Raw genomic sequence first — 25708 nt, 5'->3', positions numbered from 1 at the left:
TCCCCCAAGCAGATCCAGGCACCCACCCTCTGTTCCAACCAACCTGTTGCACTTCTCTCCTTTCAGCTCTGCGCAGTTTCCCCGCCTGAGAGCTGATTGACAGCAGTCACTACCCAACCCTGGATTCAGAGCCTCCTTCAGGGACCAGCGATTGGCCCCCTGGGAGAATTGGAGTTAGGGGGTGCAAGGGGAGGGATTTCCCTCAAAGGCTAAGGTCCCGGGACCTGGGAAGTAGGGACTGTCCTGACTGCCACATTCCCCGGACGCTCTGGAAGTGTTTAGCATCTTGAGTTGCTGCTCCAGGTCGGGACCGCGCGGCGCGCTGGGCCATCCTCCTGTTCCTGCCCCGCAACTGGGAGGACCCCGCAGGCGCCGCGCCCAGTGTTCCGCTCTTCCCAGCGGTCTCTCTGGAAGCTAGCACCCAGACTAGCTTCGCATAGTCACAGGGTGAACTGTTGCAAATCTAACGCCGGGACCCTGCATACCACAACGACTCCTGGGATGGCCACCCGAGCGCGCAGGACAGCCAAGTCCTCCGGCTTCCAGACGATACCCACACAGTCGTCCAGGCTGCTGCTGCTGTTCCTGTCACTGGTAAGCCGCGTCTCCACACAGCCCGCTGTCCCAGGAGAAGCATTTTTGTTCCCGGGTCTTTCCGGGACTTCCAGTGGTCCCTGCAGAGGAAGCTATAGTGGTGGCGAACCGCGGGCTCCGGGTGCCCTTCGGTCGCGAAGTCTGGCTGGATCCAGTGCGTGACTTGGTGCTGCAGGTGCAGCCAGGGGATCGCTGCTCAGTGACTGTGCTAGATAATGACGCGCTGGCCCAGCGGCCTGGCCGCTTGAGTCCCGAGCGCTTCGCGTGCGACTATGGCCCGGGAGAGGTGCGCTACTTGCACCTGGGGTGCTCGCAGCCCTTCGCGCGACCGCGTCCGGCTGCAGCTGCGCTATGATGCCCCAGGAGGGGCGATAGTCCTGCCTTTGGCCTTAGAGGTGGAAGTGGTATTCACTCAGCTGGAAGTTGTGACTCGGAACTTACCTCTGGTCGTGGAAGAACTACTAGGGACCAGCAATGCCCTGGACTCTCGGAGCTTAGAGTTTGCCTACCAGTCTGAGACTGAGGAGTGCCGCGTGGGCATCTTGTCAGGTTTGAGTGCTTTGCCTCGTTATGGAGAGCTCCTTCACTACCCACAGGTCCCAGGAGGGGACCTCGGAGACCCTTTTGATGGACTGCAAAGCATTCCTGGAGCTGGGAGTGCGCTATCGTCACACAGCTCCCAGTCGCTCACCTAACAGGGACTGGCTACCTATGGTGGTAGAGCTACACTCCGAGGGGCTCCTATGGGTAGCCCGCCTTTAAAACGTGAGCACTTCCAGGTGCTTGTGAGGATCCGCGGAGGAGCAGAGAACACTGCACCGAAGCCCAGTTTCGTGGCCATGATGATGATGGAGGTGGACCAGTTTGTACTGACCGCTCTAACACCAGACATGCTGGCAGCAGAGGATGCTGAATCCAACCCGGACCTTTTGATCTTCAACCTCACCTCTGCCTTCCAGCCTGGGCAGGGCTACTTGGTGAGCACTGATGACCGAAGCCTGCCTCTCTCCTCCTTTACACAACGGGATTTGCGCTTGCTGAAGATTGCCTACCAGCCTCCCTCTGAAGACTCTAACGAGGAGCGTCTGTTTGAACTGGAACTGGAGGTAGTGGACCCCGAAGGAGCAGCCTCAGACCCTTTTGCCTTCATGGTTGTGGTGAAGCCCATGAATACGTTGGCCCCAGTGGTCACACGAAACACTGGCCTTATTCTCTATGAAGGTCAATATCGGCCACTCACGGGTCCTGTAGGCAGTGGACCCCAGAACTTGGTCATCAGTGATGAAGACGATCTCGAAGCTGTGAGACTAGAGGTGGTAGCCGGGCTCCGGCATGGCCACCTTGTTGTTCTAGGGTCTCCCAGTAGTGACTCTGCTCCCAAGACCTTCACAGTGGCTGAGCTGGCCGCTGGCCAGGTTGTCTACCAGCATGATGACAGAGATGGCTCACTGAGTGACAACCTGGTGCTGCGCATGTCAGATGGAGAAGGCAGGCACCAGGTCCAGTTCCTGTTCCCCATCACTTTAGTGCCTTTGGATGACCAGCCACCTGTCCTGAACGCCAACACTGGGCTGACCATGGCAGAGGGCGAAACTGTGCCTGTCCCACCCACGACTCTGAGTGCAACTGATATGGATTCAGATGACTCTCAGTTGCGATTTGTACTAGAATCACCTTTCTCAACCACAGGGTACCTACTTCTCCGCCAAACTCATGCTCCCCAGGAAGAGCAGGGGCTGTGGCAGAAACGCGGGCTGTTTTATGAGCGAAGAGTGACAGAATGGCGGCAACAGGATATCACAGAAGGAAGGCTCTTCTACAGGCACTCAGGGCCCCATAGTCCTGGGCCCGTGATGGACCAATTGACATTTAGAGTCCAAGACAACCATGACCCCCCTAACCAATCTGGGATCCAAAAGTTTGTGATACGCATTCATCCTGTGGACCGCCTTCCTCCAGAACTGGGCCGTGGCTGTCCCCTTAGGATGGTGGTACAGGAATCCCAGCTCACACCACTGAGAAAAAAGTGGCTGCACTACACTGATGTGGACACAGATGATAGAGAGCTACACTACACAGTGACCCAGCCCCCCATGGACACAGATGAAAACCATGCACCTGCTCCACTAGGCACTTTGGTCTTCACTGATAATCCCTCAATCATAGTGACCCATTTTACCCAAGCCCAGGTTAACCATCATAAAATTGCTTACAGGCCCCCCCAATCAAGAGCTAGGAGTAGCAGCTCGAGTGGCACAGTTTCAATTCCAAGTAGAGGATCGAGCTGGGAATGTTGCTCCGGGCACCTTCACTCTTTACCTGCAGCCTGTGGATAACCAGCCTCCTGAGATTGTCAATACTGGCTTCACTATTGAGGAGAAGGGCCACCACATCCTGCAGGAGACTGAGCTGCACGTGAATGATGTTGACACCGATGTGGCCCACATCTCTTTCACTCTCACACAGGCTCCCAAGCATGGCCACATGCAAATCTCTGGCCAGACATTACATGTCGGAGGACACTTCCGTTTAGAGGACATACAGCATGGCAGAGTCTCCTATTCAAATAGCGGGGATGAATCTTTGACTGACAGCTGCTCCCTGGAGGTCAGTGATAGACACCATGTGGTGCCCATCACTCTCAGAGTGAATATTAAGCCAGTAGACCGTGAAGGTCCCAGGTCAATCCTTCCAGCTGGCACTCTGGAGTCCTATCTAGATGTCTTGGAAAATGGGGCTACTGAAGTCACTGCCAATATCATTAAGGGGACCTATCAAGATACTGATGATTTAATGTTGACTTTCCTATTGGAAAATCCACCTTTATATGGGGAAATTCTGGTCAATGGAGCTCCAGCTGAGCATTTCACTCAGAGGGACATCCTGGAGGGTTCTGTTGTCTATGTCCACACCAGTGGTGAGATTGGCCTGTTGCCTAAAGCAGACTCTTTTAACCTGAGCCTGTCAGATATGTCTCAAGAATGGAGAATTGGCAGCAGTATTATTCAAGGTGTTACTGTGTGGGTGACCATTCTACCTGTGGACAGCCAAGCCCCAGAAATTTCTGTTGGGGAGCAGTTTGTAGTGCTAGAAGGTGACAAGAGTATGATAACCCTAACCCATCTAAGTGCTGAGGACACAGACTCACTGAACGATGACCTCTTGTGCACAATAGTCATTCAGCCAACCTCAGGCTATGTGGAGAACATTTCTCCAGCACCAGGCTCAGAGAAGTCAAGAGCTGGGATTGCCATTAGTGCCTTCACTGTGAAGGATCTCAGGCAAGGACACATTAATTATGTTCAGAGTGTCCACAGGGGGGTTGAGCCTGTGGAAGACCGTTTTATATTCCGTTGTTCTGATGGCATTAACTTTTCTGAGAGACAGATTTTCCCCATTGTAATCATTCCTACCAATGATGAACAGCCAGAAATGTTCATGAGGGAATTCATGGTGATGGAAGGCATGAGTCTGGTGGTTGACACACCCATCCTCAATGCTGCAGATGCTGACATTCCCGGGATGATTTAACTTTCACCATTACCCGGTTTCCAACTCATGGTCACATCATGAACCAGCTGATCAATGGTACAGTGTTGGTCGAAAGCTTCACCCTGGACCAGATTATAGAGAGTTCCAGCATTATTTATGAGCATGATGACTCTGAGACTCAAGAAGACAGTTTTGTGATTAAATTGACAGACGGCAAGCACTCTGTGGAGAAAATGGCCCTCATTGTGGTCATCCCTGTGGATGACGAGACCCCCAGGATGACCATCAATAATGGGCTAGAAATAGAAGTTGGGGAAACCAAAGTTATCAACAACAAAATACTAATGGCAACTGATTTAGACTCTGATGACAAATCATTGGTTTATATTATTCGTTATGGACCAGGACATGGCTTGTTACAGAGGCAAAAACCTACAGGTGTCTTTGAAAACATCACCCTAGGCATGAATTTTACCCAGGATGAAGTGGACAGAAATTTAATTCAGTATGTCCATTTTGGGCAAGAGGGCATTCGAGACCTAATTAAATTTGATGTGACAGATGGAACGAATGCCCTTATCGATCGATACTTTTATGTGTCTATTGGAAGTGTTGATATTGTCTTCCCTGATGTGATAAGTAAGGGTGTGTCCTTGAGAGAAGGTGGCAAAGTCACTCTTACAACAGACCTACTGAGTACAAGTGACTTGAATAGTCCTGATGAGAACTTAGTTTTCACTATTACCAGGGCTCCTATGAGAGGTCACTTGGAGTGCACAGATCAAAGAGGAGTGTCCATCACTTCTTTCACTCAGCTCCAATTGGCTGGTAACAAGATCTACTACATCCATACAGCTGAGGATGAGGTAAAAATGGACAGTTTTGAGTTTCAAGTCACAGATGGACGGAACCCTGTCTTCCGAACATTCCGGATCTCCATCAGTGATGTAGACAACAAAAAGCCAGTGGTCACCATCCACAACTTGGTGGTCAGCGAAAGTGAGAGCAAGCTGATCACTCCCTTTGAGCTCACTGTGGAAGACAGAGATACTCCTGACAGGCTCCTCAAATTCACTGTCACCCAGGTCCCCGTTCACGGGCACCTCCTATTCAACAACACTAGATCCGTCATGGTTTTTACCAAGCAAGACTTGAATGAAAACTTAATCAGCTACAAACATGATGGCACAGAGTCCACGGAAGACAGTTTCTCCTTCACGGTGACTGATGGCACCCACTCTGACTTCTATGTTTTTCCTGATACAGTATTTGAAACTAGGAGACCTCAAGTCATGAAAATCCAAGTGCTGGCTGTTGACAACAGTGTTCCCCAAATTGTGGTGAACAAAGGAGCTTCTACACTTCGTACTCTGGCCACTGGACATTTGGGGTTCATGATCACAAGCAAAGTACTGAAAGTGGAGGACAGAGACAGCCTACATTTTTCTCTCAGGTTCATTGTGACAGAAGCTCCCCAACATGGCTACCTTCTAAACCTGGGCCAAGGTAACCACAGCATCACACAGTTTACACAAGGTATGTCCTGATCCTCACTCCTTACAACCAAAGCCCATGCTAGGCTTTATTTCTTGAAAATGAACCTGTCACTAAAATTTATAAGTAGAACATCAAGATTGAGCTAAAGGGAAGAGGAAGGGAAGGAAGGAGGAAGGAGACAGGGAGGGAGAGCACATAGGTACCCAGAGCCCTGGGAAAACACCCACTTTGCTGTGGGTTGCATTGTAGAGCCCTTTGTCAGAGGGAGTATAAAGGTACTGTGACTATGGCAAGATATGCTGATAAGGCAAGGAGGAGAATTTCAGGGTTTATGGTAGAGGCTGATTTTGTGATGCTGCTTTATTTCACTAATTTTCTTGACAACCTGTTGTGTGGACTGCACATAGTCCTTGAAACATTTTAGTGACATCCAGATATGCCTGGATAAATTGCCTGGTTGTCACTATCAGTATACATTCAAACACAGAACCTTTGAATGCATATACTTTTATTTATTTATTTATTTTAGAATACTGGGTTGATACTTGCTGAGACTATTGGGAATTTTGTAACTAAAGACACTATTCATTTTTTATTTGAGAGTTTCCTATTGGTTCATGACTGCAAAACAAAGACAAAAGAGATAAATAAACCTGTTTAAAATTATATCTCGTGTAATAGGACACAGCACTAGGATACGCTCAAAAAAGGGGAGCCCACAGTTAATGGTGTTCAAGGAAGCTCTCTTCATTCATTGGCCAACTAGTGATCTATCTCATTAAATTTTGGCAAATATGAAAAGAGGGCTAAGAGTCAAAGGAGGGAATTATTTCATTATTATTTTTCATTATTCTACTGCTTTTATTGTTGTTTACTATTATTTATTCTTTTTCCTTAATTATTTATTTTGTTATTTGCTACTGTTATTTTTGTTATTGTTATAGTGACTTATTTCATTGTTATTTTTCATTCATTGCTTTTCATTCATTGTTTTCTTCAAAGCCTTCTCTCTCCCCTTTCCCAGGCAAAGTGTCAGACACCCCTTGCCTGAAGCACCTGCATTCCTGAGGCCCTTGAGGCAGCAGGCTCTGATGAGGTCAGAGATGGAAGGGAGGGCAGGTGACCTCTGCAGAGTGGCTCAGAGAAGGAAGGGGGGAACCATTCAGCAGCTAGCTGGAGGTTAAGGCTCTGTTCTCAGACCCTGCCACTTTCATTACAAAGGGATTTGTGTTGCTTTCGGAAAATCTCTCAGCACCGAATGGAAACTGGATCTGCCCATGGAGGCTCTGGGGTGGAAATGGAGTGTAACCCCAGGACATCCCAGTGGGGGTGTTCTTTTCCTGCTACAGCGTTCTGCTCTCAGACAACAAACACTTTAATAGACAAGGATGTTGTGTTGAAGCGATCTACTTTTCTGTTTGATGCTGGCAAACAGCTTCACACTCCAGCCTCTGATTCTTGGCTGAGAGCCTGCATACATCTCGGGCTTGCAGGGACAGGAAAACCCCAGTGTGAGAGTGTCATGCCAGCCCAGCAGAGTTTTCTGCAGTGTTAGGCTGATGTGTTTTCATGGAGAGGACCGGAGAAATATGGAGGGCAGAAAGCCTTACTTCTCACCCCACCATACACACGCCACACCAATGTGTTTTCACAGTAGTTTTTATTGTTTAAAAAAATGGAAGAAGATAAGCTAATGATTTCTTTTAAGTTCTACAGGCCAAATATAACAGCTCAGAAATACCTCCAAATTATTCCTTATATGGTGAACCCTAAAATTATTCTATTTTATTGTAGGCATTTTGTTTTGTTTTGTCAGAGTAACCATGATTAAATTTTATTATCCCTGTAACTGTAGTTATATTTTGTTATAAAAAATTATACTTTTAAAAGTTGCATTTTAAAGGAACTTAACCCTTCCTAATACAAAGTGAGACTCTATGGAGGAGTACTTCTGATATTTAATCACACAGCACTCATTTGAACAAGTTGAGGCTGGAGTTTGGTTCGTAGCAGTTATTTATGGAGATTAGATAAGTGTTTAAAGATGCAGAGGGCTCCTTCACAGCTGCCTGCTCCTCCTGGAGGGAAATGAGAGCAGTGTTGGGCCTGAGGACCTTATGTGCAGTCCTCTGTTTTTGGTTTTGCATTATCATGAAGAGACAACTGAAAATGAATTTTGATGGAGTTGAACACTTAGCAAAGGTGGCCAGAGAGGTTATTCTAACTGTTGATTAACTAAATGGCCCTTGGGAGACATTTAAATTTTTTTTCCCAAAGGCTTACATAAATGCATTGTCAAGAAAGGTTCACAATGTGAACAGCTTGCTCCCAGGTCTAAGCATGCCTTGACTTTCCTTTTTCTCTACAATGAGTACATAATGAGGCCACAGAGATGGCTCAGCAGTTAAAAGCACCGGCTGCTCTTGCAGAGGGCCAACTTCAGTTCCTGCACCTACACTGCAGCTCATAACTACAAGTAACTCCAGTTTCAGGGGATCAGATGCCCTCATCTGGCTTCTTGGGGTACTAGGCAAGCACACAGTGTGCCCTGGTGCATGCAGGCAAAGCACTCATGTACACAAAGTAAAAGCAAATAATGAGCATGTACTGACATTTTTGTTGAATATTTTGTTAATCGCTTTCAGAAAGGCATGAAGTCCCCCTCCATTTGTACCAGCTGCGATTACCAAGGATATTTGCTTAAAACAGAAACTTTGGAATGCCTGTGTAGATCAGTGAGATAAATACGTCAAATATAGCAATCAGAAGACATTCTAATTCTTAGATTATTGTTATAATATTTCAGCTATCTTAATTATTGTCCTCTTTGACTTAAGGGAGGTACTGTTTATGGACATTTGCAATTTGTTTTTACATGTACCTTTAGAATAACAGAATGGTTATCAAGAGTCTCCCAGAGTTATAAGGAAAGTGATAAGCTTTGAAGTGGTTATTTATTTCAATGAATTCTCTCTTAATGTTGTATTCTTTTAAAGATAACTTTGACATGTGTTGTATAGTAGAGGTTTGTTTTTCTAACTTATTTATTTTGGTTTTGGGATTTCTCTTCATGGCCCTTGCTGCCCTAGAACTCCCTTGTAGACCAGACTCCCTAGTGCCCCACCACCGACCAGCTTCTTTATTCTTATTGTCTGCAGTTTTGCCTGTGTGTATGTCTGTTTGCTGGGTGTGTGCCTGCTCCCTGTGGAGATCAGAAAAGGTCAGCAGTTCCTCTGAACAGGGATTCCAGAGGCTGTGAGTCCTCTACAAGAGCAGCCAGTGCTCTTACCTGTTGAGCCATCTCTCCAGCCCACCTGAGCTTCGTTTTTTAATGACTTGCAGACTTTTGTTTCGACTTATTTTATGTATATGTGTTTTGCCTGCACATATGTCACCCACATTCATGCAGTGCCCAGGGAGGCCAGAAGTGAACAGCACATCATCTGTAACTGGAATTAAGATAACTACAGGTGCTGGGAACTGAACAATGGTTCTTAGCAAGGGCATCTGAGTCATCTCTCCAGTCTCCAATCATCATCAGTGATATTACTATTATTATTATTATTATTTAAGTTTGGGTGAGAAGGTTTAAAAAAAGTTTTCCTCATGGCTGCAGGTGATGGTGGGTACAATAGGGATGTGGAGACAGCAGGGTTCTCACTACTCCTTTGTGATTAACAAGTAAACAGGCCAAGGAAGTACAGGGTGATGCAGTGGCTGTGCAGGGCTATGCAGGGTGATGCAGTGGCTGTGCAGTGGTTGTGCAGGGCTGTGCAGGGCTGTGCAGTGCTGTGCAGGGTAATGTAGTGGCTGTGTAGTGGTTGTGCAGGGTTGTGCAGGGCTGTGCAGGGCTGTGCAGGGCTGTGCAGGGGCTGTGCAGGGTGATGCAGTGGTTTACAGGGCTATGCAGGGTGATGTAGTGGCTGTGCAGAGCTCTGCAGGATGATGCAGTGGCTGTGCAGAGCTGTGCAGGATGATGCAGTGGCTGTGCAGAGCTGTGCAGGGGCTGTGTGTGCCTCTTAGACTCAAAGAGACTTGCTCCAGGTTAAGGTGGAGGCGCAGGTGAGTGGGTGCAGCCACTCAGCTCTTTCATTTCAAGTTAAGACCCATGAGAGCATTTTCTGGCTATACATCATGTAAAAATGGTGAAAAAAAAAAAAAAACCTCAGAAGTGTTTAATCTTCTAGGAAAGAAGCCTGTGCGGATCAATATGAGCAATAGGAAAAAGTGTGGGTCACTGAGGCAGAGCTAGAGCTAAAGTATGACAGGGGTGCAGTACATTTGGACTTGGTCCTATGAACTGTAAAGCAGACTTTCCCATTGCCAGGAATGTCTCTTTGTGAGTGTACCTTCTTTCAGCGCTATGAGGCAGGATACAGTTCACAAGTCTTGTTTCCTAAGGAAAGAGTCAGAAATCTGTGGCAAGACAAGCTGAGTCCAAATGCTCCACTCATTCAAGTCAACTTTCTCATGTTTTTCTTTTGTTTATCATCCCTGTGAACTCAACAGCACAAACCTAAAAGACCTTTCAGAATTAGAAATACCATAAGCACACTGGAGACACATAAATATCACATACCTGTTGACAGTGTTCTTAGCCACATCCTGACATCTTGTAACCTCAGAAACTCACTGAGTGGCACAGCTCAAAGAGATATATTTCAATATCACAGGACAGAATGGTATCTGTTTCATTAAATTGTATGTGTGGCATCATTAAGGAGAGGAGCTCATAAAATGGATGGATTTTTAAAATTGTGTTTTAGTGATGTCAACAGATCTATGCACGTGAATTTGGTGGACTTGGAAGCAGTGAAAGGGGCTATTCTAAGGTGCTAAGGTCTCTACTATGCATGCATTAAAGCTTTAGAGCCATCTGCTGCACCATAGCAGCTAAGAAATATCACTATCACGGGAAAGAAAACCACTGCTCCTCTCTTTGGCTTCCTGTACGACTCATTCTGCAAGGGAAGCAAAGCATGCAATTTCAAGAGGCCCAGGAAATCTGCCATGCCTCAAAATATCTTTCTTTCCACCTGTCATGGAGCCTGACACGCCATTTTTAGATAGCCACTCCTTTGGTGGGAAGGGACACCACCTTTCTATTATTGTAATCTAAGTCTGGCCCTCTATTTTTCTGTGTGCAGGGTCAGATTTCTACAGGACAGCTGGCATTAGGGGTGTAGCGATAGAGATAAAGCACTGTTCCCCCTCAAAGGGGTCTAAACATGTTTTCAGAAACATAATAATAGCCAATAGGATTTATTGTAAGCACAAGCCATCAGTTTTGAAACAGTAATTAATTACCTTGCCTTTTGGTTGTTTTTTAGCTGACATTGATGACCTGAAAATATGCTATGTCTTAAGAGAGAGAGCTAATGCCACAAGTGATATGTTCCATTTCATAGTGGAAGATGATGGTAAGTATTTCACCCTCTGGATGGTGAAACATCCAAAGCCCTTTTAATTTTATTTATTTACTTATTTTGGTTGCTGTTTGACTACATTGCTACAAGGAATCCTTATCGGGTGTTATTTTGTACTCATTTGCTTTTATGCAGAATGAATTTTGTGTCTGCTATAGAAGGTTTAGTTTCAATCTGACAGAATTCCATTCTTTAGTAGCTACAGGTAAATGTCATATTGTTTCTGTCTTGTGATTCATAAGAGGGGAGAAGGAGGGAGTGAGGAAGGGAGGAAGAGAGAGAGAAAGAGAGAGAAATCACTGTGTGAATAGGGTACCTCTGCCCAGTTATTTAGATTACTCAGGCAGCAGGACGATGCTGGAATCTAGCCATGCTCTCATCATAGCCCACACCTCCCCTAGTGGGTCTTCCCCAAATAGTATTTCCCTGGGCACTGTCTCTATTCAACCAGAACTCTGTGATAAACATGGCCTCATTGCTCCAGTATCAGGATATATACTGATCTTAGTTTGGGGGATTTTTGTGAGTTGCTCTAGCTAAAACGGTTCCTTGGCCAGGTTTGAAGAACATTGTAGAAACTGGTATGTGCCTTTCTAAGTCTCCTAGACAAGAATCTTTATTGCCACCAGCCATCCCCAGACCTGCTCAGGGACTCTTCCGCTCCTAGTGGTCCTTATTGTTCTTTTGATACAGCTAATGCCTATAAAACACAAACACGAGACTCAGCACCCACGTGGAGTTTATTGAGAGAAGGGAGAGAAAGAGGGGGTAGCTGGTGGCCAACCAAAAGCAGGAGAGAGAGAGAAAGAGCAGGGGGGGCAGAGAGAGAGCAAGAGAGGGTAAGAGGGGGCAAGGGAGGGCAAGAGGGGGCAAGAGAGAAACCAGAGAGGTGCGCTTCCGCTTGTTTTAAAAAGGGGGCTTGCGCATGCGTAACTGAGTCCTCTGGCAGCCAGGTAAAGCTTGAGCCTCCAGGTAAGGCTGACATAGTGATGATACGGCCATGAGCTTCCCGCCCATCGTCGGGGGCGGGGGTCAGCTGGCTGCTAGTTCCTAACAGTCCTTCCTTCCCACCCTGTAAACACAGACCTGGAAATATCTAGCCACTTCTGAATTGAGTAGAAAGATATCTTTGTTGTCCAATGTCCTCATGGAAAGCCACGGAGTCTCACCAAGTATTGATCTTGTACAAACAGGACACAGGAAGTTCCAAGAAAGAAGCCAACTAGGTCTGAGTCTATTTCCTTATGACACTTTTAAAATAATGGCATACTGTTATGCAGAGATGCTTCCCACCCTCTGTATCCACTGAAGCATAAAATGCTCTTGTTTAAAATACCACTTCGTACAACATGACCAGATGTCTGAAAGTGATGTCTATTGTGTGCATACCAGAGAGGCAAAAGAAGGTTTCCCAACTTAGGCAGAGTTATTTGATTCCTACTTCAAATCTGAGGCTTAATATAGCTAATGCCTGTGTTTGAAAGGAACCAAAACATAGTTTAGTATTTGACATACTGGCAAAGGAATCTCAGTAAGGAACAAAGTCCTAAGAAAGGAAAACCAACTGACAAACTGAAAATGGGGTACTTACTGAAGCAAGTTTTTGGCAAAATTCTGCCAAAAGAAATTGTAATATAAGACCTGAGCAAGCCTCAATTAACACGATTTTTTTCTTAAAATTACAAAAACAAAATATTAAGAATCCCATGGCTTGCAGCTAGGGAGATGGCTTAGCATTCCCAGCACCCATAGGACAGCTCACAACCATCTGTAACTCTAGTTCCAGAGGATCTAATGCCTTCCTTCTGACCTCCTTGGGCACTGTACACATGTGATATACATATATACATGCAAGCAAAAACACTCATACATGTGAAATAAAAATAAATCCATTAAAAAAAAACCAACAGCCTTTATTTCAAAATGTTTTGTTTCTCCACATTTGTATATACACCCATAATTATTCTATTCCACACATTTTTGTTTAGGTGGGATGGAAAAAATATGTTAAAACTGTCCTTAAACTTTGGAAAGCATTGTATTTTCTATCATATTTCAAAAATAATAAGTAAGGATGGCTAGTTATAGAGGTTGGGTTTATGCTCAGGTTGCTGAAGATATGGCGGGGCTTCTGGAGATGGCCTTTATGATTGTGAAAGTGGAAAGGAAATCATTCCAGGAATTCCTTTGGAGCTTCGGTTTAACATGGGCAGAATATTTTAGAGATAATGTTTGTGCCTTCCTCTCCACAGATGTAGCATTACCTGTAGGGCTCAGCTAGATCCTGGCAGAGCATTATTAAATAAAATGTACCTGAAACTCCCTGATGTAAGAAAAGTTCCTTTTGACAAAATAAACAAAAGTCTACAAGTTCAAAAAAAATAGGAAGCCGGTGTATCTTAAAATTGAGTCCACCTGGTTTTTAAACAGGGTGATACGTTATCTTGCAAAGGGTCTACCATTTGGATGAGGCAATCAGGCCTGCTGAGGCATACAAAGTATTAGCCATAGTGATCTTCTACTTTATACAAAGAGGATATACCACTTTTAAGTCATCTTCTAAGTGTGAACAGCATCCAGTATCTCACATCTGGGCAGCTGTCAGACATCATTACATAAGATTAAGCACTTTAATGTCCAAGCCTCTTTCTAGGCCTCCGAAGTCATCTTCTTCAAACCCATAGGACTATTTTTAGACTAGTGACTAGCTAAGTGAATTTCCAGGACAAACATAATCCTTGGATCTTCCTAAAAATAAAATATTATAGCTGTGCAGTGTTTTTGATGCCTTTAATTCCAGCACTCAGGAGGCAGAGGCAGGTAGATCTAATGAGTTTGAGGCCAGCCTCATCTACAGAGCAATTTCCAGGATAACCAGGGCTATGCAGAGAAACCCTACTTCAAAATAAATAAATAAATCATTACTTCATGTCAAGGATCAAGAGTGAGAGAAGAAATGGTTGGAAGCAGAAGCCTAAGAGCTTCTGTTTCTGGTTATTCATGTTTGGTTAGAACCTGGTAGGTCACAGGATTCTCCTGTTACGATGTGGTCATGAATGGGTGACCATTCACCATTCAAGGGGTGGTTCTTGGGACACACGCCTTGAACTTTGATGTTAATTATCAAGTGTGGGAAGAACATTAGTGTGAAATGGGCAGTGTTGTGTTTTACCCCAGGAGGTTCCTGCTATGTTATAATATAACACAGTAACCCAGTACGGAATTCTTATTACTATTCTTAATGGTGCATTTTTAGAGAAAAAAAAAGCTGTGGTCAGTATCGTATATAAACAATTCCAGAACTTAAGTTATATAGAGTAGTAAGCATTTCTCTAGATGATGTACTATAGAATACACAAGCACGCAGGAAGGGCTTAAATCTCAGCGATCTCACCACTGGGCTTTAACCCTTTGGTATGATTTATTGTTGCCCATGAAAGTTTGCTCTCACCACATCACTCTGAGCTTAGTAAAACAACAGTAAAAATATAATTCCTAATTGGAAGATAAGAAAACTAAGTCATAGAAATGGGTAACTAACCTCTTAACACTTTAAGTAGACAAATAGAGGTTGAAAGGAAGCCCGGGTTCGTCTGCCAGACAGTGAAAACCCTAGGCTTCCCCACTGTTCCTGATATGCAGAAGAAAGCTGAGACTCACTGGCCTCAGTTCTGCATACTGAGCTTTCAGGGAGGGCATTTGTGGTGCATGCCTTTAGTCCCAGCACTCAGAAGGCAGAAGCAGGCAGATCTCTGTGAGGTTTGAGGCCAGCCTGGGCTACAGAGTGGGTGCCAGGTCAGCCTGGGATACCAAGAGAAACCCTGTCTCAAAACAAGAATAAAAATTTAGTCAGAACACAGAGTATCGTTTAGAGTGTTAATTTTTATTCCAAAATGCTTCAGATGTCCTACAGTTCTCCACTTTATAGTCCTTTCCCCTGTGACTGTGGTTAAACTGTTAATACTACAAGGTATTCTCACATAAAAGTGGTTTAAGGGACCTTTGTAATTTTCTCTCCAAGGAACTAGTCTAGCGGTTTATTGTGATGTGAAAGCCAGTTTCAAGTAACTATTTCAGGTATGTCCCACCCTCAGCCCTAATGACTGTTAATCTCTCTTCAGCACCAGCTCAAATGTCATTTCCTTTCCAAATCTGTTCCCTGTACCATGATTAGGAAGTTAGCCATGGTCTTCTTAGTGCTTTATATCCCTAACCTTACTTATAGCAGGAATGTCCTATTGTGACAATTAGCTCATGAAGTTCATCTCCATCAATTCAGACATAACCTTTTGTCCCAGGACCCATGCAAAGTTGAACATGTGGTATATACAGGACCAGTGTTAAAATAAAGGAAGCAACAAATGAAGGTAGAGCCCTTCATTTTTAAGTAAGGAGCAATTAAACAGTACCCCAAGGGAAGCTCCTGAAGCAGTTTCCGGTGGCATTCTGTAAGAATGTTTTCTTATCTTGCTTTAACGTAAATCCCTATGGCACCAACAAGGATTCTTCCCTAAGCTTCCACGTTTATAAGCATAGGAAACCAGCAACTGTTTCCTGCCTGGAGACTGGAGACTGCCTTGAAATCTTCAGTGAAATGTTCTTGAGATTGGAAAGAGCCCCAATTTAGAGTTCTGGTTACTATTCTTAAAGAGGCATTTTCGAGGTGGGGGTTGAGGGTAGCAGCTTTTGGTATATTGTATACACAATTCCAAACTTAAAATTTTAAGAGACCTGGGCAGTGGTGTCACACACCTTTAATCCCAGCATTTGGGAGGCAGAGGCAGGCAGATCTCTGTGAGTTCGAGGCCAGTCTGTTGTTCTACAGAGTGAGTTCCAGAATAGCCAAAGCTACACAGAGAGACCCTGTCTTGAAAACACTAAACAAACAACTAACAAAAGAACAACAAAAACAAAACATACTTTAAAGAGAAATATGTTTCTCTTTAATATTTTCTACATTACTGAATTTTTAAAGCCAGACCAAAATTTTTGGCAAATTCTTTTCTGCTTTGATAACCCCAGTTTTTATTTTCAGTGGATATAATACATCAATTAGAGAAATAGAGGGCTGTCTTTATGTGAAACATGTCCAGGACTCATTAGAAAGGTGATGTATCATTTTTAAACTTATTTTGTTTTCCCCTGTTTTAACTCTCAAAGATCTCAGCCACTCATCTGAGATGGTCATGGAAGAGAATGTGGATTCTGCGGGATGGGTCAGACTCATGCTCCACTACTGAGCTATTTATCCCTAGAATGTGTTTTGATGAATCTAAGATTAAGCTATGTGATCTCCTGGCTTGATGCGGATTGTGAGAGGAATATTACTTCTATTCTTTATGAAACTGTGTTGGGTTTGTTACCTCTTCCAAGTTCCAAGACACGCAGTCTAACTTGGCTCTGCCTGCCATTCCTGGCACTGGAACTGGACAGCAGACATAATATTAATCTGTGATGGCTATTACAGTGTGTCTGGTCCACAGCCAGATCATTTTCTGTTGTTGTTACTGTCTTTGATTTTATGGGTGCCAAATTTCCATCCACCCAGATCTTTAATTCATGAGCTATTGAAAGATATAAATAGTGCCTTGAGATAGTACAGGAAGTCATGGTCATTTCTGTGTATGAAGTGTCAGTTAAGGTCAAAGCTTTCAAGTTTTTATTCAGCATTTGACAAATTAAATACCCAAATACAAAGGGGTCATGGGAATCTCTTCATTCTAGACAGAAGGAACATGAGTTTCGACTTCAAAATGACTGTCACTTCAAGACTGGAGGCAAAGTAATTATTGATAATTAGCTGGAATTTAGAGAAAGGACTAAAAAAATATGAGTGCAAAATGTGGAAAAATGAGGATTGTGAGAACAAGCATTCAAAGACCATCTTGGCATTGAGCTGAGAGGGGAAGAAAGCTTTGCCAGATAGTCTAGTCAATGGCTGAGGATGGGAGAATCAGAGGAAGGGTGGGGAGCCAGAGCCTTAACTACAAGATGGAGAAGCAATGCCAAACACTGAGATAAAGTCCTTCAATGTGGACAGGATACAGGCTCCACTGAGGGCCTTGGGAAGGACATTGGCTAAGGTGGCTAATGTTTGTGTGAGCCCTGCTTGATTCTTTGAGCAGTTAGAATGTTCAAGTCATCAAAAGTCTATCTCTCGTGAGTTGTCACCTTCAAGGTATGGCTCCAACAATGCACCTGCTCAGCATCCTTGGGAGAAGTGACTCTTATGGGACAAAAGTGCAATTCACATTTTATCAGCTGTCTTTGCATTCATCCCTAAAGTCCCCATCATGTTAATGCACACTTGGCTTTATTCCAGGGGTCACTTTCCTTACATCATGAAACTGTTGGCAGAGATTAAATCCCTATAGAGAGACTTAACATGAATCCATATTTACACCCAAAAGAAATAATAGGCCCTTTTAAAAGCTAAGCAAATCTTTCTTTCACAACTGATCAAAATACCATAATATCAAACCAAATATGTACTTGTGGTACATGTTCTAAAACTCAGTGCTATCTTATTCTATATCTTGTAAGTTTGTCCTGTGTGGTTGAGGCAAATGGAAGGCCATTTTCCATAGTCAAATTTACAGCTGTAATCAATATTATTTTGCATTTTGTAGAGCCAAAGAAATGTAGCCAAAAAAAACCAAGTGTGACAGAGGAGAAAGGTCAGAGTTTCTGTGGTTAATCTTATTTGCTATAAAGAGTCATTACTTATTTGTTTGTTTGTTCAATCACTCAACAATGCTTTTGACATTCCCAGGATGCTTCAGGTGTTTACTAGGATGTGGGAAAACAAAAAAAAATATGTAAATTGAACATATATACTATAGATAAATATAAATAAATATGTTGACCTTGGATCAATCCCAAGGATAAAGGAACAGGCAAAACATTCTGGAGTTTATGAGGTACAAATGCAGCTGGGAGGAAAGGTCTCCCTGCAAGGGGATGTTTACATCTAGGTGTAGGATGAGATAAAGTTACTTCAAGAAGAAAAGAGAGAAAGAAGCATGTGCTAAGGTCTGAGGTCTGGTGTTTAACTCAGAATAAGAGTACCAGCTTGCCTGAACACAAGAACAAACCAGAGACAGAGACACAGAGAGACAGATACAGAGAGAGACATAGATAGATAAATAGATAGGTAGGTAGGTAGGTAGGTAGATAGATAGGTAGGCCTGTGATGTGGCTGCCAAGCTTGGGTGTAGACCATGATGCACTCACATGAATTAGGTACACCATAAGGAAGGAGGAAGTCCAACAATCATTTTGAAGCATGGAGTAGCATGTCCCAGTCTGTGCTTTAGAAGGCTAGTCCTCCAGATGCACAGAGCTGATACAAGAGCAATAGGGGATAGTGAGCCTGCTGCGGGGGGTGAGACACATATGACATGGAATTGAGAGGACCAGACATGTTGGTACACATCTTTAATGCCAGCATTTGGGAGACAGAGACAGATGGATCTCTGTGAGTTTGAGGCCAGCCTGTTCTACACTGTGAGTTCCAGGCCAGCCAAAGCTACAAAGTGACACCCTGTCTTAAAACAAAACAAGACATAGAGATGAGAGGCTAGCCTTCCCACAGTTTCGAGTCAGAGGAAGGAAGGAGTGGGATGTGAGCATAATTCTGGGTTTCACAGCCCATGGAGAGGGACAGTGCTGTGAACCAAGATGGTGTAGACTGGAGGGCCCTGATTCAGAGTTGGGATGAAACTTAGATGGTTTGGGCAGACTGACTTTTGAGAAGTCCCATCTAGTTGAAGTCTGTATGAAGCTGTATGAAGGTTAGTTGATGATTCTGCTTCTCTGCCTTATCTAGTCTTCTGAGAAGTAAGTGGGAGTCATAAAAAATGCTGGTTGGGGCCCTTTCCATCCCTGGAGACCTGACCCTGAGCCAAATATCTCCAACTTGCCATGTATCATTTGCAATTGTAAAGGTGTGTAGAATAGTGACCGGTGGGGGAGTTGCAGAATACTGAGCAACTGATGGGTTCCTTTGAAGACTAAGTGAGAAAGTGCACAGAAAGGTTTCCATTTGTACATCTCAGTTCCCCAGGAGGGGAGTGTGCAGAGAGGTGCTGTTGTCCAGCAGCTATCCCTTCCCTGAGGATCTGGACCATCTGCCTCCTCCCTTTACCCTCTCTCCCCCACTTCCCTACTTTCTCTTAGTTCTGTTTTTGTTTGTTGAGGCAAGGTGTCATTATGTAGCCCACACTGGACTTGAATGTATGGCCCTTTCCCCCCTCAGCCTCCCTAATGCTGGATTTATAGGCCATGAAGTCACTGTAGTGACAGATATTAGTGACCATTGTAAAGAAAGAGCCACTTAAATGTACAATTGAGGGTATTCATAAGTGTAAACAGTGAGAAAAATGTAGTCTATGAAATTTTCTCCTAAGGTTACAGAAAAGTGAGTACCATGCACATTACATGTACTTAGCACATTCTTTCAAAAGCCAAGTGTTGCCTCAATCTATAGTATAAGGTGCCCTTTGACCCCTTGTAATGAACACTACACTGCAATTAATTATTTTCCTGAGATTAGAGGCAAACTTACCAGTATTTAAAATATTGTAATCATGAGGTTTTTATAAGTAAAGACTGGGTAATAAATGAATTTTAGTCATCAGGTACAGTGGTAAAGCTTTTGCCTTTTAAATGTGAAAGCCATGTGTCTCTGAAATCCCTGAGGTCAAAGATACAAAGTGACATGCTTCATCCTCAGTGCAAATGAAGGAAAATAAGATGTGTTGAGCTTGAACTTGGTGAAAATAGTATAAGTATTATAACACGCATAAAGCATTAGTGATTTTGTCCTTTCTGCACACATGGAGATTTATTTTTTTTTAAATGTACATTTCCTTAGGGCTAAAATATTTATGTAAAGGAGAAGGAAATTTTTATTGGAACAGATACTATAAATTTGCTAAAGTGATTAATTTACTAATTTGTCTCTGAGTTTGATAATTAAAGAAAAAAAAAACTGGCCAAGTGGCTATATCTAAGCAGCCTTGTAATGTAAGGAAAGCAGTGTACCTTCAGTTGATTTACATTTAGAATCCTAACAATGTTGCCAGGGGAACTTTCCAAAATGAATTATTCAGTTATAGCTAATTATCATTTAATATAAAAAAAAAAAGGTATACTAGTTTTAGCATCATTTGAACAAAGAAACTAAAAAAGAGGTTGAGAGATAATTACAGAGCTATGTTTAGTTTTTTTTTTTTTTTTTTTTTTTTAAAGTAGTTCTTTGTTCTCCATGCTAAGTTTGATCTAAGCTTGGAAAATAACACCCTTGGATGAAGGATCAATTCTCTTTGTCCCACTCTGGAGGGCACTTGCTCTTCACTTCTGTGCTGGAATCTTGAGCAGAGAAAGTCACCCTGACTTGGTAATGCCACCTGCTCCCTCTGACTCGGCCTATGCAGCTGTGAGCTGGTTGGCACACTGAAAAAAATATTTCACGTAGTGTTCAGGAAAGCCACTTCAGAACCTGAAGAGGAAGCTGTGAAACTGGTCAAGGAACTTTAGAAATCCAGGAGGCAGGAGAGTAGGAGGAGGAATTTAGGTTCCCATAATTTGTGTTCCCATAATTCTCCTTTTGTGCAGAAATGGCCGCAAACTGAGGCCATTGCATTGTGGCCATAAAATATGCAAAACTGCATGTAAGAAACTGTTTTCTCAAACCTTTTCTTACTGTCTGGACCTCAATGTCATTTTGGCACACTACCCATATCCTCCTAGTCCCTAAATGTAGCCAGTTTTACCTAACTTGATTTCTGATGGGCCCCATTCCCACTTAATTCCTGGCTACTGTTTCCATTATAAGCACATTGATTTTGTGTCCCAGCAGATATAAATTGCTTAAAATAATGGTGTAGTCGGCTGCCAACCAGCTCCCAAATAAAGACATAGAAACTTATTATGAATTATGAATGTGCGGCCTTAGCTGAGGCTTATCCCACTAGCTCTTTTAACTTAATTTAACCTGTTTCTATCTATCTTCATTTTGCCTCGAGGCTTTTTACCTTTCTTTCATTCCTACTTTCCTGTTTCCTCTGGGTCTGGATGGATGTCCCCTGGCATCCCCCTGGTGTCTCTTTTTCTTCCCCTGCCCTTCTGCCTAAATTCCTCCTCCTACTTATTCTCCCTGCCCAGAAATACTGCCTGTGCCTCCTCCATTGCTATTGGATGTTCAGCTTTTTATTAGACCAATCAGATGCCTAGGTAGGCAAGGTAAAACAGTAATGCCAATACGCTGTCTTATCATGGTGCTAAGGTCCATTCTCAACTCTCTGAAGGTGATTAGATACAGACTGTTTTTTGTTTGTTTGGTGGGTTGATTGTTTGGTTTTTTTTTTTTTGGTTTTTGGTTTTTGGTTTTTGGTTTTTCAAGACAGGATTTCTCGGTGGAGCCCTGACTGTCCTGGAATTCTCTCTGTAGACCAGTCTGGCCTTGAACTTATAGAGATCCACCTGCCTTTGCCTCCCAAGTGCTGGGATTAAAAGTGTGCACCACCACCACCTGGCTCCAAATTTTTAACTTTACAGAATGAGAGAGATTTTCATACAGCCAGTATCTGTATTTATAAAGTCAGATGGAATTCACTGTTTATGGCCAATAGACTAAAAATGTAGATGGTTGTAAACTACCATGTGGGTGCTAGGAATTGAACCACCCATATCTTTGAAGAGTGTTCTTTACTGCTGAGCCATTGCTTCGTCAGCTGTTATGCCTTGTCAAGCTGTCTCACTGTTTATGAAATAGAACTGCTCCTCTTACTTATGTATGTTTTTGTCGATTTATGGAAAAAAAGAATTTGTTTCTTGATGTCTCATCATGTAAACTGATTGCTATAAAAAGCATATAGAAATGTTCCAGATACCATTAAGAATGGAACGAGTGTATGCCTTGATCTTAATGGACTGATTGTATCCCCCTTTCCCTGCACCACTTTACCACACTGAAGCAGTCAGCAGCTGCTGCATGTCCTTCTCTGATACCTCAGATCACTGTGCACCTGGTAAATAAACATCTATGGAAAAATTAGAATGTCGGTTGAGTGACACAGGGTGTGTAGTCATGTAGCATGGTCATACTGACAGAAGCAAAATGGACCAGCATTTTATAGTAGAGAATTTCCTAAGTAAACACTGTCCCTAAATCATGAGATAAAATAAAAGTGTCTGAGAATGAACTCTTTGGGAAGCTGTCCACTTTTGTGAGTCTCTATTGACCTTAGATTGATTATACAGTAGTTACATTAATATATGTGTGACCATGATTAAGACCTTGTATGAGAAAAGTTTTGGAATTGTAGATTGCTCAACCTGATTCTACCATATCTAGTCCTTCCTCAAGGGTCATGTGGTCACCTTGACTCTTCCTAACATTTTATTCATTTAATTTCTGTTAACTACAGTTCATGAGCTCAACTCCGGGTATTTCTCTGTGATACAAGTTGTATAGCATGGTTACTGTTTCCAATTCAAGAGTAGTATTTACGCAGAATTTGATCAGCCTGCACCTCCATGCCCTCATCCCCCACACTCTTAGGGAATGGCATTGTCATTCTGTACTCTGGCATTGTACGCTTTCAACACAGACCCTTTGTGTCTTCCTACCCATCCTCACACACCCACTGCACTGGCTGGTACAGGAATCCTATCTGGTATCTGTTGTTTCCTGTCATCTCAACACACCTGGGTACAGTTATACACTTGTGCACAGGACGGAACTACCATTGTCGACTCTGTTAAAGCTGATCTCTAGATGGTATGCAAGAAGGGTCTAGGTAGTAAGAGACTTTCTATGACTCCAGAGTCATTGAGAAAGAAAACCTTTCCAATTAAAGTCAGCTTAATCCTCATCTTGACAACTGTGGATGTTTTCCTTGAGAAATTTCCCATGTTAGCACCTGAAAGATTATTATGGTGAATTTTATCAATGGGATTCACTGGAAGTGTTATTTTTTATACAAATATACATATTCATTATAAAGTTAAAAATGTACAGTAACTTAAAATAGGGAAAATCACAATTACATTTAGTTGTGATTGTTTTCCAGATCATGTATTTTACCCCAAAAGGCACTGTTGTAACTTTCGACTTTCTTGACTTTTGAATTTCTTGGTACCTTTTGGACATTTTTCTAGATCAATGAATATAGATCAAGAGGGTTTGAGGTGTGTGTGTGTGTGTGTCATGCTTGTGACTGTGTGGGTGCCTGTACCTATGCACACACATGCACAAAACCAGAGAAGGTTGTCTTCCCTCCTTCTTACTCCCCTGAAAAAAGTACTGTTCCTGAACCACAAGTCGTCATTCTGCTGATATTGCTTGGCTAGTGAGCTCCTAGGATTTGCCTCCTGTGCCGCCCCACCCTAATGCTGGGGTAACCGGTGTGCACAGCCTTGCTTTTCATCTGGGTTCTAGGAATTCAATCTCAGTTCTTCATGCTGTCACAGCAAGAACTGTCACCACTGAGCCATCTCCTCAGCCTGCTCCTCCCCCCCCCAGATGTTTTAAATGATGATTGTCGTTTACCATGCGGTGGTATTCTGCAAGTTATTTAAACCACTGCACGCATTTTTAAAGAAATCTGCATTTATGTAAGAATGCTTCAATACCTTCATTTGATGAGTGTGACTAATTATGGCATACCTGCTCTACAGGTGAATGATATTTTGAAACCACTCAAGTCTTCTGTTGTTAACACGTAGAATCTTGCTGCATTCTTGTTTTTATCAGCCTTGATAAGAACAAGATCCTGTCTGCCATGCCTTCTCCTTATTATTAATAGAAAGAAAGTGTAGTTTATAATGGCTTTTTGACCTTGGAATTCCTGGCGTGCTTATTCAGAGCATCTACCAGCTCTGTAGTCATTTTTATACCCACGTGTGATAAGTCCTGTGTAAACAGTGTTTCTTTAGTATGTGCTAATGGCTCCTATTCCACTGGTTTTGATTTCTTTTGCTGTAAAAAAAAAAAAAAAAAGACATAGAAAATATTTCTTTTAAAAGATAATTCTAAGACAGGATTAGTGGGGCCTGCTCGTAATCCCAGCACCTGGGAGGCAGAAGCAGGAGGATCAGGAGTTCAGGGTCACCCCTCAACTATGTATGGAGTTCAAGGGCTGAGATTCTACTGAGAGGGGGGGGGACTAAGAGGGGAGTGAGGAGTGGGAAAGGGAGAGAGAGAATTCTGTAATACTCAGTAATCGCACATGACCCCAGAGTTGTGAGTTTAATTGCAAGGCCTGTAGGGTGCAGAGTGGCAGGTAATGCACACTCAACATTTCCAACATGGCCAGCACTTCACCTGGACAATTTAGCTCACCCATTTGTTAGAGCATCAGCCAACAGTTCTCATTATTTACATTTAGCGTAGGAGGAACTTAAAGTTTACCGAATTGAAATAAATTTCTCAGGGGTAGAGGAGCAACCCAGTAAAGCAGGTGCCTGCCATAGGCAAAGATTTGGGTTCAATTCCTAGGCCCTCCCAAACAAACAGACAAATTTCTCAAAGTTTCTCTATTTATTTCCTATTGTTATAACACATGGTCACAGGTGTGGTGATTTAGAATAGCATGAAAGTTAGAAGGGCAAAAGGGGTCTAACTACGCCAATATCAAAAGTGTAGGCTGGTATGCCCACCTGGAAGAGAAGTATCCATACATATATATATACATATATGTATGTATATATGTATATATATATAGGTATGTATACACATATACATATATGGCTGGAGAAATAGCTCAGTGGTTAGGAGCACTCACTGTTCTTGAAGAGGACCCAGGTTTGGTTCCCATCCCTGACATAAGGTAATGTACAACCACCTGTAACTCCAATTCCAAGAGAACAGATGCCCTCTGTAATTTAGCCAGAGCTATCTCAGCAATGGGATCTCCCCTAATGCCAACATGGGAACATGAACAAACAGTACTGTGACTCTGAGTTAGTATCCTATGTCGTTCAGACTTAATGATCTAAAAATCATTGGTCCCCTACCAATTTGGATTTGTAGGCAGAGATCAACAGAAGGAGGAGTCACACATTTTCAATGAATATCTGGTACACACAGGACATTGATGAAAGGTAGAGTATATCTACATTCTAGAAGATTCACATTGTGTCTTTCATTGAGTAGATTCTGACACAAGAGAGTAAATGCATAGTTTTAGCCCACAGCTGAAGGAGCAAAAGGGTAGAGTCCTCAATACTTCACTAGGGTGAGGAGGAAAATGTCAGCATGCCCAGAAGGTTGGTGTCTAAAAAGAAAAAGTCCTCTTTCTGAAAATACACCAATTCCAATAGGTCCTATACTACTAAGACATCATCAAAACCGCAAGAGTATTGGATATGTCCAGTTAGGGATGGGCACACACACACACACACACACACACACACACACACGTTTTGTTTTGTTTTGTTTTGTTTACAAATTCAAAGAGACAAAAATATTTTTCCACATGGGTTTTTGAAGCTAAGTTCCAGTGCCCCTAGAATTTGGAGAGTAAGGCTATGCAATTGAGCAAGCTTGGGGGAGCTGGAGAGTAATGATACCAGGGCAGTAGTCTCCTGGGAGAGCTATGAAGCAATACAGCCCGATAGCCCCATAGTTGCAGGTGCACTTGCTGTGGGACAAACCGATCCTTAGAGCAGAGTGGGCCTGTAACTTGTATGAG

General features: G+C 43.2%; 1 protein-coding gene across 1 annotated transcript in view; it reads left to right on the top strand.

The window, feature by feature from the left end:
- The first annotated feature begins 489 nt into the window (after positions 1-489).
- Positions 490-25708, top strand: part of LOC127216320 (FRAS1-related extracellular matrix protein 2-like) — a 74477-nt gene continuing 49258 nt past the window's right edge. The window contains 8 exon segments of the mRNA XM_051176927.1: positions 490-669; positions 671-898; positions 900-1198; positions 1200-1321; positions 1324-2810; positions 2812-4111; positions 4114-5622; positions 10914-11003. Of these exon segments, the coding sequence (XP_051032884.1) occupies positions 502-669; positions 671-898; positions 900-1198; positions 1200-1321; positions 1324-2810; positions 2812-4111; positions 4114-5622; positions 10914-11003 (5203 nt within the window). The 5' untranslated portion in view covers positions 490-501.

This window comes from Phodopus roborovskii, unplaced genomic scaffold (assembly GCF_943737965.1).
Source record: "Phodopus roborovskii unplaced genomic scaffold, PHOROB, whole genome shotgun sequence".
Taxonomy (NCBI): Eukaryota; Metazoa; Chordata; class Mammalia; order Rodentia; family Cricetidae; genus Phodopus; species Phodopus roborovskii.
The sequence above is the reverse complement of the archived record's forward strand: the minus strand, read 5'-3'. Positions and strand labels throughout refer to the sequence as shown.